The sequence below is a fragment of the Sciurus vulgaris genome, assembly GCF_902686455.1.
Source record: "Sciurus vulgaris genome assembly, chromosome: 6".
Lineage (NCBI taxonomy): Eukaryota > Metazoa > Chordata > Mammalia > Rodentia > Sciuridae > Sciurus > Sciurus vulgaris.
This window is the reverse complement of record NC_136466.1, coordinates 62031609-62044388: the sequence shown is the minus strand read 5'-3', so window position 1 is coordinate 62044388 and position 12780 is coordinate 62031609. Positions and strand designations below refer to the sequence as shown.

The window sequence follows — 12780 nt, the reverse complement described above, 5'->3', positions numbered from 1 at the left end:
GTGTCTTTTCTTTCATTCAAAAAGTAGTTATTTCCCAGGAGTTCTAGGCTAGTCTGGGCAACATAGCGAGACCTTCTGTCCAAAATATATATAATTATTGAGCACATGTTTGTGGCCACCTCTGTGCTGGGGATTCAACAGAAAACAAGGCATTGCAGTGTTGTGCAATGCCTGATCTGGTCTGATCCCTAGGAAGATTGTCTTTTATCATGGAGATCTGCCCATGATTTCTTTTTCTAATGACCTAATTACTACTTTTCCCATGCCTCCATATGCTCACTTGTTTTGCCTCTGGAAGCCAGTCAGTTTACTATCTGCCCAGATCTCTCTTGGGTTGATTAGACAGTATGGTCATAGGAGCCCAGATACTAAATGTATGAACTTTTTTATAGCTTTGAGTCTAGAAGTCACAGTTTGTTTATAGACAGGACTTACAATCTTAGATTTGCCGAAGTCTCTAGCTTTCCTTATTCAAGCAGACTGCTTTCCTCTGTCAACTGCCTGGACCCTGAAGGTATTTGAATTTCTTACCCTTGAGAATAAACTCACGAATTCCATAGATAGTGAAGGATAAATTATATCGACTGTATTAAAATTGAGCAACATCTTCCTTCAGGACCTTTTGGAAACTAAACTAAATCTGGCTTATAATTGCCATTTTCTCTGACAGCTAGTCATCCTGGTTTGCGTCTCTGCCCAGGTTCAACCTAACATTAGTAGAACTGAATGTTGATCTTACTTTTTTAGGATTTGGGCCTGGCTACATCGAGAGGCCGGGGAAAGTGCAAGAATCCCTCTTGTAGCTATGTCTACACCAACCGGCACAAACCTAGGATTTGTCCCAGCTGTGGTTTTAACCTTACCAAAGACCGGACTGAGAAAACTACCAAGGCCATTGTGAGTTCCTTCCCCAAATATGTCCCCTAGCCTTGTAATGGGCTCTGTTAGTAAACCTGTTTTAGGAGAAATAAAAGAATGGATAAAATAGCTAGAGCATCAGAACTAGACCCAGGTTGTAAGTTCTGTACCTGAGCAAGTGCCTTCCCCCTGGACATTATCCTCGTTGCTGAGGTTAGGGAATTGCCCAGTGTCTTGACTATTTTCTATTGCCCAACAACTACTTAAGACTGAATTAATGGTAAAGAACAGAGTTTTATTTAGTTCACAGTTCTGGAGGCTGGGAAGTTTAAGAGCAATGTATCAGTGTCTGCTTAGCATCTGGGTCATAACATGTCAGAGGACAGCACATTATGAGACAAAGCAAGGAGCCAGAGACAGAGAGAGCTCACTTTTATAACAAACCACTCCTGTAGTAACTCTTTAATCCATTAGTCTGCTACTGAATTAATTATTCCTGAAGGCAGAGCCCTCATGACCCAATCACCTCCCAAAGGTCCCATCTCAGATTTCATTAACAAATGACTTTGAGGATTTATGTTTCAACCACACAGAATTTGGCAGATACATTTGAACCATAGCACCCAGGTCCATTGATGTCTGAGTTCATTCACTGAAAAGAATGGAAACACAGACCTTAAATAAGATTTGGAAGGAAAGTGGGATGAAAGGGTTGTGTCTTCTTAGCTCTGAGACTTGGTACATGACCTGTAAGCTCTTTCATTCTGCAGTAAATTCCAACCCCAAGACTTTGTAGACTAAATTGTCATTTCTCACCAGGTTCCTTGGAAAGTTTTTGCTAATCACAAAACTCTTGTTGGGCTGGGGTTGTGGCTCAGTTGTAGAGCCTAGCATGTGTGAGGCACGGGGTTAGATTCTTAGCACCACATGTAAATAAAATAAAAATAAAGGTTCTTCAACAACTAAAAAAAACACAAAAAACCCCAAAACTTTTGCTATATAGCATTCTTAGCAAACCTGTTCTCTGAAGCTGGACCAAAGTAATATAACATTCCACGTGTCTCCTTAGGGCTATTATTTTAAATTGTTAGAACCAAGAAAAACAGGCATTTTCAGAGGTTCTTAGAATTTCCATATGTGCATTTTTTTAAAGTGAAAAAGAAGAGCACTTGAGAGGAGTAGAATGAGAGTAAGAAGAGAACTGTCCCTGATCTGTCTTGTGGGGAGGTGGGAAGGGAGGGCACAAGATCTAGTGTGGAGCCTGGCCACTCAGGGTCTAAGCTGAACCTCAAAAGATAAAAGCAGGAATTGGATAGAAGGGGAAGGCATATTCAAGGATGGGCATGAGCAGAATTAAAGAGTGTGTGATGAGTTTGGGGATGGGGAGTAAGGACATAAGACCTTAAAACACTGGGCTGTGTCATGGAAGGTCTTGAATGCCAGGCTGTAAAGTCTGTTCTTTAGTCAGTGGGCCCCAACTGAATGTCCATGAGCCAGGGAGAGGCTTAGAGGAAGGTTGTTTCAGGAGGGTTAGGGTTATGGGTTTTTGGGAGTGGACAGGACTAGAGATGGGGAGAACTGCTTCAAGCCTGAAAGTCTCTGGTGATGAACCCCCCCGACCTTTACCCACCACCACTACCACCAAGTTTCCAGTCTGTTTCTGGACTTGAGGAGGTATTCTGAGGTTATTGACCTTGTGATGAGGGGAAGTGGAACTAAAGTATATGGGTAGCAGTGACTCCATGGAAAAAGTACTGGAACTAGGAATGGAGTGACCCCAAGTTGGAAGCTTTCCTCTCTTGAGCTTTTGTTTTCCAGTCAGTAAAATGAAGCAAGTGAGCTGGATTAGGTTTGGGCATTTTACTTCAAGCCAGGAGCCCTAGAAAAGACCCGAAATAGAGCTTCAGGGGCTCTGTAAACCCCTGCAGTTGCATATAAAGTTTGTCCATAGGCTTTACCAGTTTCTCTTCTTCCCTTGAAATGCCCTCTGCTGGAGGTGAGCTTTGTTGCTGGATGCTTCCCATAGCAGTGAGCACACCTTATATCAACTTTTCTTAACTCCCTCAGAGACCATAGTCCCTTCTAGGTAGGTGTTTCTGTTTCTCCCACCTCTGACTCTAGAGCTCATATACATGTGTGGATCTGTAAATTTGGGGATGGAATTGAGTTCTGTGTAGGTAGGTGTTCTGTGCTTTCTTTTCTCTTTCCGTATATTTCCTTTTGGCTCTTTATGTGGTTTGCAGCATGGAAATAGTTGTTGCACTATAGGTCTAGGATGATGAAGTAATTTAACTTTACCAACCAAGCAGGAATTGTGTAGTTGATTTTAAATCCCTTTCTTATTTATCATTCTAATTGATTAAGTGGTAGCTGCTCATGCTCAGGATTTTCATCTTTGGAATTTCCCCCCTCATCATATTTTCCTTCATTCTTCAATCTCCTAAAGTTTGGAGAAATAAAATGTAATTATTGTTTCCTGAAAAGTAAAACTTAGGTCAGAAACCAAGGCCTTTGCATCTGTTGCCCTTTGGAGCCATCTGGTGGCCATATATTTCCATGCAGTTTGCCTTCAGCTGCTTAATTAAAACATCTCTGGGCTGGAATGACTTTCAGTTCTTCCTTTATCCTTCATCACTAGCTTGGAGTCAAAAGATAGTATTTCTTTCATGTGGTTTTCTAGTTCATGGTTCACCATGGTCATGTTTGGGAACACACAGTCTCCTACCTTGTCACTCAGCTCTTCTGAAGCCATTAATTCTTTCCTCCTTTCAACTGGCATATATCTGAATGCCTGTAGTGGGGCAGGCCTTCAGAGATGAATAGGATGTGGGCCCTTCCCTTGAGGAACTTAGAATCTAGCATGAAGAAAGATAAGTAATTGAATTATTGCAGGTAAAAGTTTTTGTAGGTATACAGTTAATTAAACTCCTTATTATTAAGCAATTAGCATTATAAAACCATGTAAGATGTGTCTGGCAATTTGTGTGACTTAGGCTTTGTGCTGGTCTTGGAAATTAGTAAGTAAGCTGGGAACTTATCCTCAGTGAAAGGAGGCAGGGGGACACATTGATTTAGCAACTATGAGATGATGAATCCTGTAGTAGAAGGATGCCCTTTGGGAACACAAAGGAGTCAATGATTCATGCTGCATTGGCAGAAGAATCAGGGAGGAGCCTCTATTGAAAAGAGACCCACTTGAGAAGACCTGTTTTTCATGAGTAATTCAGAATCTTGTTCCTAGAGCTATAGGTCTAAAATTCTCTTATACCCAAAAGCCAAAAAGAATTAAAGACAAATACTTTAAGCAGTACAGACTCTTATCTGAGTATCAGAACTACCATAATCTTCATTGCATCACAGGCACTGTGCTAAATTGTTTACTTGCACTATCTCATTTAATCCATACAATAACTCTAGATTTCTAGTATTTTTTATCCTTCATCTCACATATGAGGACACTGAGACTTGTAAAGATCAAATAAATTGCCTTCTATGTGTACAGCCTATAAGTGGTATTGCCAGAACTAAAACCCAGCTCTGTCTGCTATCCTCCTGATGAATGGGGAGCTTACAGTTAAATCCATTACCAAAAGGTGTGTATAATCTCATTTGACAGATAGAAAAATAGTCCCAGAGAGAGAGAGAGAGAGAGCACCAACCTTTAGCCACGCAATGAGTTATTTGCTGAGCTTTTCAGGAATGTAGCTAGGTTTCACACCTCAGTTATCCCTCTGCTACCTGCAGACTTTCATGCTTTTTAGCTTGAAGCTGGCTCATTTTTTCCTAATAATTGTTTCACTCTGTTCCCAGGAGGCAAGCTCACCACTGTCAGATGGGCTGAGTACCACAGAGCCCCTGAGTGCAGCACAGAGGGAGATCCAGCGCCAGTCCACACTGCAGCTCCTACGCAAAGTCCTGCAGATTCCTGAGAATGAGTCAGAGCTGGCTGAAGTCTTTGCCTTGATTCATGAACTCAATAGCTCTCGACTTATCTTGTCCAATGTGAATGAGGAAACAGTCACCATCGAACAGACCTCTTGGTCGAATTATTATGAGTCTCCATCCACGCAGTGCCTTCTCTGTAGCAGCCCATTATTCAAAGGGGGACAGAAGTAAGTACCCCTTTACTCTGCCTCTAGCTTCCAACCCACTTGACATATTGCCCCTTTCTTCAGGTAACTTTGAAGCTGTACCTCTGAAGATGTTATTCTCTGCTTTCCTTAGACTTCCAAACCTTTCCAGTTGCTAAATGTAATTAATAATTATTATTTCTATTATTATTATCACTTGAGGATTTAGATTACATCTGGACTACCCAGCATAATATGTGGGTCTGGATGTTCAACAAATTAGGAACATTCCCCCTAGAAAAACTTAGATCCCAAGCTCCAGCACCTTCCTTTTCCCACTGCAAAAGTGTTGAGAATTTTGCCACTGGTCATTGACAAGTCAGTCTTATGCCCAAGACCTGCATGAAGAGATCGATTTCCCTGTTTTTTTGTTGGTGATGTTTTTCGTATTAGCTCCCTGGCTGGGCCCCAGGAGTGCTGGCTTCTGACAGCTAACCGACTGCAGGTGGTAACTGCTCAGGTGAAGATGTGTCTGAACCCTCATTGTCTGGCCCTGCACAGCTTCATGGACATCTATACAGGTGGGTGCCAGCTTTCTTTTCTCCACAGGCATCCCAAAGCAGGCTTAAGAACTGCCTTCTGGGTCAGAGTTCTGGTCCTTTGTGCCCTGAACCTACTCAACGGGGCTTCTGAGGAAAAGGGGTCTTCCTCTTGATTGACTCAGCCCTGGGAGATGAACTTTACCTTTCAAGTGTTAGGACTCTGTTAAAGAGTTTACAACAAAGTTAGCTTAACAATAATGAATTTTGAGGGTGAATACATCATAGTAACTTATATGCATGTATGTGAACACACAGAAACCCACTATTTTGTATAATGAATATATACTCATAATAATAAATCAGAAAAAAAATAATAGATCTTAGGCATGGTGGTGGTGCCTATTATCCCATCTACTTGGGAGGTTGAGACAGGAGAATGGCAAGTTTGAGGCCAGCCTGGGCAACTTAGTGAGACCTGTTTCAGGATAAAAATTTAGAAGGGCCAGCATATAACTCAGTGGTAGAGGATCAACATATAACTCAGTGGTAGAGGGTTTGCCTAGCATATGTGAGGTGCTGGTTCAATTCCTGCTACTCCCAAAAACAAAAAAGAAAGAAACAGATTTTCATTGTGCAAAAGCTAGAAAATGTAGACAAGTAATAAGAAGAAATGGAAAATTAGTAGTAATCCTAATGCCATGAGATGAACACATGCGTTCTCTAGTCATCCACATGTGTCCCTTCATCTCTGCAAAATATTAGAAATTATGGAAAGGTTTTTAAGTTTTTCTTTGTGTAAAGGGATATTTTATTTTGAAAAATACTTTTAAAATTTATCCATATATCATGTGCCAGCAAATAAAGAAATGTCTATTTTTTATTTTGTTTTGCTGTTTGAGGTGCTAGGGATCAAACCTAGGGCCTTACACATCCCCAGACCTTCAGGTAATTTTTAAAGGGACGTGTGGAGCTCTGTTTTACAGTTCTGTTTATAATTCACTCTTTGTGTAGACCCTTAATTCTTTCTTTAGACATATTTTCACAAGTGGAATTGTGTGTTTACACCCTTGCTTTCCATTATTCATCAGTGTAATGGATTATTTGTCATGTACCAATGCCATCACACTTGTCATGTACCAGTGATTGTTGAAAGTTTGATTGAATCCTGAGTTTTATATGTGGAACTGAGTACTAATGATTCAAAAGTACTTATTTCTTCTCGGTCTTAAGAACCTTATGTTGCCTTATTTTGAATTCATGTTTTCAATTAGTCACCTATTGCCAGTTTGAGTTTGTATTATTTTATTCTCTTGCCAGCAGTTAATGAGAGTGCCCATTTCCTTGTAGTCTGTGTAGAACAATACTTGGATTATATAGTTTTTTAAATTAAAATTCTTTATAAAATTTGCATGTAGTAAAATTTGCTTTGTTGTATGGTTCTGAGAGTTCTGATATATTCAGAGTTGTGTAACTACTACCTGTCAACATATAGAACAGGTCTATCACCCCCACAAACATATTTCATTCCTTTATTGCCAAGCTCACCCACAGCCTGCTAACCTTTGACAGCTGTTTGATCTCTTTTTCACTCCTGTGGTGTTGGCCAGAATGTCATATAAATGTAGCAATAGTGTGTAACCTTTTGAGTGTGTCTTTTTTCAAGAAGCAAAATCCTGAGATTTGTTCATGTTGTGTGCATCACTGGTTTGCTCTGTTTTACTGTTGAGTAATTTTCCACTGTGTAAATATGCCATAGTACTTCTTCACCTAGAATGTTTGGGTTAGTAGAGCTGCTACGAACATTCACATACTGGCCTATGTGTGAACGTTAAGTGTTCATTTCTCTTGAGTAAGTACCAAGGAGTCGGGTTGCTGGGTCATATTGTAAGTTTATGTTTAATTTTATAAGAAATTACCATACTATTTATGAAAAATGGTTATGTACCATTTTGTATTCCCTTTGACATCCTGTGAGAATTCCATTTAGCCCTACACACTAGCATTTGGTAGTGTCTTTATTGTTGTTTTATAGCCCCACTACTATTGGTGCGTGTAGTGATACCTCATTGTTGTTTAATTTTTATTTCTCCAGTTACTAATGATGTATGTATGTATGTATGTATGTATGTCTTTGGAAAAGATCTGGGTTCACATCTTTGGTCTGCTGTATTAATGTTGAGTTTTGAGAGTTTTTGAGAATTCCTTATATATTCTGGTCAGGTTCTTTTAAAAGTTTTATAATTCTATGGTTCACATTTAGATCTATGAACCATTTCTAATTTTTATATAAAATTTGAGGTGCAGATTGGATTCAGTTTTTGTATATGTTTGTCCAGTTATACCACCATGTGTTGAAAAGACAGTTCTTTCTCCATTGACTTGCTTTTACTCCTTTATTAAAAATCAGTTGACCATATATGTCTCTTTCTGTTCTGTTGCATTGATTTATGTGTCTCTCCTTTTGCTAGTACTGCAGTGTTGATTATTGTAGCTGTATGGTGAATCTTAGGATCAGGTAGAATGAACCCTTCAGCCTTGTTCTTCCATAATTATTTTGTTAGTTTAGTCCTTTGGTGTTTTCATATAAATTTTAAAGTTGTGAATATCTACAGAATTCCACTAGAATTTTAATTGAGATGGTGTTGAATTTATAGATAGAAAAGTTGACATGCTTAAAAATATTGGGTCTTTCAGTCCACAAACATGGTCTTTCTCTCCATTTTATTAAGTTTTTGTTTTTAACTGTTAACAATTTTTATCCTTAAGAATTTCATCAGTTTTTTTAGTTTTCAACAGGTAGGTCCTATATATATTTTGTTAAATTTATACCTGAGTCTGTCCTTTTTTTAAGTAAAGGACATGATTCCATTTTTAACTGTTCATTGTTAGTATAAAGATAGGGTTGAATTTTGTCTGTTGACTTTGTATCCAGTGATCTGGGTAAACTCACTTATTAGGAACTTTTTATAGATTAGCATTGTAATGTTTTAAAGTTTGTCAATTTGATGGTTAAAAACTGGTATATCATTTATTAATTTGTTGTATTTCTTTGGTTACTGGAAGAGTATATATATGTTTTTTATGATCCTTTGTGGATTTCTTTCTGTGTTGTGAACTTGTTTTGTGAATGTTTCCATTCTTCTTTTAGGCTTTGTTTTTCTTTTTTTGGTACTGGGCATTGAGCCCAGGGGCGCTTTATTGAGCCACATCCCCGGCCCTTTGTTTTATTTTGAGACAGTGCCTCAACTAAGTTGCTTAGGGCTTTGCTATTTTGCTCAGGCTGGCCTTGAATTTGCAATCCTCCTGCCTCAGCCTCTGGAGTCACTGTGATTACAAGTGTGTGCCACCATGCCCATTTTTGTTTTGTTAAGTTCATGTATCATGATTTTGGGGACACCAAGGTTTTTTTAGTTTTTAATTTTTGGGTAACCAGAACTTTGATCTTATGGTCTCAACCCTTGCTATCATATTTGAAAGGCCTTTCCCACTCTTCTATATCCTTTTTCACTGGGAACGTATATGCCAGAATTTGCTTTTGTGCAAATTTGTGTTATGTTTCATACAAATGTAAAATAACCTTCCTTTGTCTTAAATTGACTGAGTTTAAATTCTTCTGGTTGTTTTATTCCAGGATTTGGTGTAGGGGTGATTTTATAACCTTTGTTACATCCCCTACACATCCCTGGGCTAAAGGATGCTCCTGACCCTTCCCCATGGTGCACTTGTGTGAGGTGTAGAGGAAGAGTGACACCTTTGGTCCTGAGGACTGAGCTGGGGGGTAGGGAAATACTTCTTTTTTTTATTGGAATAAAACAAAGCAATGTACTATACATATTATTTCATTACTTGCTTTTTTCATTTAACACTACATTGTAGGCAACTTCATGTCAGAGCAGATAGGTTTCCTTTATTTTGCAGGTGCATAGTTTTCTATTTTATGAATACACCTTAAGTATTCTTTTGATGGGCATTTGGCTTGTTTCCATTGTGTGTGATGTTACAGTTAACTCCTTGTTGCCTCTTTAACCTGCAGGTCTCTTTAATGTGGGAAACAAGCTGCTAGTAAGCTTGGATTTACTTTTTGCAATCCGAAACCAGATCAAGTTGGGAGAGGACCCCAGAGTATCTGTCAGTGTTGTGCTGAAGTCAGTGCAAGAGCAGACAGGTAAGGTCATCTTTCTCCCTTTCCCAAGGTTAGCCCTAAGCATCCTGGAAATTTTCTGTAATAGGCTTTGGTTGAAAAGGTTATTTCAGAGAAGAGTTTGGTATTTTGAAAAGGAGATATTCTTGACATCCTAGTACACTCTTCCTTTTGAGTTTACAAATGCCAGACTAACTTTGGAGAGCATGAGTCTTTCCATGCACCAAGGAATCTGTAGCATGGGATCATAGCTGACTTTTAGAAGCATATACTTTGGTCATAGGTAGCTGTGGCCTCACAGCATGTTGGACTCATTGTGGACACACAGCTCCTGGATGTCTGCTAATAGTTGTAAGCTCATGCTGAGACCTGAGGATGAGAACCATCGTCTTTACTATCTAGAAATTCTTGGCCCCTTCCCTCTCCTACTTCTGTTTGTACTTTCCCCATCCCATTTCTGCAGGCTCTAATCCTTCTATACTTTTTCCTGCTGTAAGGACAGATGGAGTGAAGCAAGGTGCTAAAGCCACATGGGCCTATGTTTGAGACTTAGCTCTGCCCCTTAGTAGCAGTATGAATTTTGTGTACGATATTCTATGCCTCTGTTGCTCCTATGAGAAAATGAGGATAATATTAGCTCCTGGTTTATAAAGAATTAAATTCACATGAGAATTAAATTGGGTAACATATCAAGGCTTTCAGTACAGCATCTGGTACTTAGGAGATGCCTAGTACAAGGCAACTGTCACTTCAATTGGAATTGCTCGATGGGTTGCCCCTGAGCACTGGAAAGCCAAGTGTCTACCCTCTGAATCATCAGTATGTTTGGGTATTTCTAGGGAAGAATCAGTCTTATAGGATTGCTGTTCTTAACGGCTACTGCTAAACTCTAGTGCATTCAGGGTCTTCTGTAACCTTCTCAGTGTTCTTGCTATCCTTCCAGAGAAGACTCTGACCTCAGAAGAACTGAGCCAGCTTCAGGAGCTGCTATGCAATGGTTATTGGGCTTTTGAGTGCCTCACTGTCCGAGACTACAATGATATGATCTGTGGTATCTGTGGTGTGGCCCCCAAAGTGGAAATGGCTCAGAGGAGTGAAGAGAATGTGCTGGCCTTGAAAAGTGTGGAGGTAAGTCTCTCTCAGGCACCATGAGTGACCTTCAAAACTGTCCTCCCACTTTAGCAGTCACCTTCCTGCCTGACGTCTCCAGGGATAGATGGCTGCAGTCCTGTCTCGGGAAGCCAGTGTCTTTTCCCTCCCATAGCCCAGGGTTTCATCTGAGAAAAGCCAAAGGAAGCAGGCATTTGTGAACTCATGTATTGAACCTGTATTAGAGACCCTTTTTAAACCTTTTAGTTACATATTTTTTGGTGCTGGGAATTGGACCCAGGGCCATGATCATGCACGTTAAGTACATGTTCTACCACTGAGCTACAACCCCAACCCTTAGATGCACTTTTTATACCCTTGAAAAATAGTAGTAAAAGAAACGAAGTTTCTTCTCTCCTGGAGCTCACATTCTGGTTTGGGGGAGATGGATAGGAAACTAATTTTTGTCAGATAGTGATGGGTGCTGTGGAACACAGTAAAGCAGAGTGAGGGGAAGGAAAGGGTGGAGAAGGGCATTTTTAAAAAAATAGTAGTCAGGAAGATCTCTCTGATAAGGTGACCTTTTAGTAGAGATCTGAAACCATGTCACTTTGGAAAAGAACATTCCAGACAGAGGAGCAGCAAGAACAGGCTCTGAATTGTACTCTGCTGAGCACAATTGAGGAGCAACAAGGAGGTTGGTGTGGCCAGAGTGAGTGGTAGAAGGAGTGGAAGGATGTGTGAGGTTCAGAGGCCGCCAGGAGCTGGACCCTACCTAGGGGTCTCCTTAAAGGACTTACACAGGGACATGGTTAAAGGTATTGGTGAAAAAGAACAACCTAAGCTGACATGGGTTCTGAACTGAAAATTTTCACAAAAAGATAACACCAAATTCAGATGGCATCATTGATACATTGTAACAAATATCTAAGAAATATATTATTCCAGTCATAGAAGAATGTAGCAAAAGTGGATCTGTTTCTCCAACTCTTATAAGGGTAAATAACCATTTAATTTAATAAAAAAATAAAAAGAGGGCTGGGATATAGCTCAATTGGTAGGGTGCCTGGCTTATGTGCATAAGGCCCTGGATCAATCCCCAGCACCACCAAAAGAGAGAGAGAGAGGGAGAGAAGAAATTGGGACTGATTGTACTCACAAATATAGATGACAAAGTCCTGAATAAAATAATAGCAATCAGATCTAACAATGAATCAAGTAATGCATCATGACCAAGTTTATCACCAGAAGGAAAGGTTGTTTGATCATTAGAAAATATATCAGTGTAATTCACTATTTAGCATATTAAAGCAGAAAACTAATACAGAAATAGTTGGGTATTTAAAAAAAATTTTAGTATGACTCAACACCCATTTATGAAAAACTCTTAGCAAATTAAAAATCATAAGGAAATCTTCTTTAAGCTTGTACAGAATTAAGAAAAAAAAAAATCCCATATATGATGCTTTCTCATGATCACATGGAGAGGTTAGGCTAGTAGTTGAGCTAAGGTTCAAGGTTTCCACCTCTGACCTCTATCATAGTGGACAAGAGGACTAGGAGGTTAAGTGATTTTAGGCACCAGACATGTATCTCATGTGTTTACTTCCAGGGAAGGTGCAGAAGCTCCGGAGAACAGTTTTGGTATCTTTTGGCAAAGCCAGCTAAGAGTATTAGGGATTTCATGCATTTTCCTGTCTCTTTCCTCCTAATTGGGAAAACAAAGCAGATACACTGATCACATAGTAATTTCTAAGTGAAGGATGATATGCATAACATGATATGCATGTCAAAACAAGCATCATAACTTCCTGAAGCCTATTTATTTTTATGTTGAGGATGAAAACTAGGGCCTTTTGCACGCCAGGCAACTGCTCTACCACTGAGCTACATCCCCAGCCTTCCTGTAGCCTTTTAGATGTTCCTTGTAGATAAAATGAACTAGATAAAAAATTTTATGTGAACCATTGCTTTTGTGCATGATCTCATCAAATGGCTATTTCTACTCTCATTCAAATCTGCTTTTCTAATGGTAATAATAATAATGCAGCTAAGATTTATTAAGCATTTTATTAAATAT

The 12780-nt window shown here is 39.5% G+C and overlaps 1 protein-coding gene across 1 annotated transcript in view; it reads left to right on the top strand.

Annotated features, from left to right (window-relative positions):
* HMGXB3 (HMG-box containing 3) overlaps positions 1 to 12780 on the top strand; it is a 67832-nt gene that overhangs the window by 46543 nt on the left and 8509 nt on the right. Inside the window, exons 11-15 of the mRNA XM_079144748.1 lie at positions 748 to 897; positions 4669 to 4970; positions 5382 to 5509; positions 9504 to 9635; positions 10555 to 10739. Coding sequence (XP_079000874.1) covers positions 748 to 897; positions 4669 to 4970; positions 5382 to 5509; positions 9504 to 9635; positions 10555 to 10739 — 897 coding nt within the window. The remainder of the gene's footprint in view (positions 1 to 747; positions 898 to 4668; positions 4971 to 5381; positions 5510 to 9503; positions 9636 to 10554; positions 10740 to 12780) is intronic.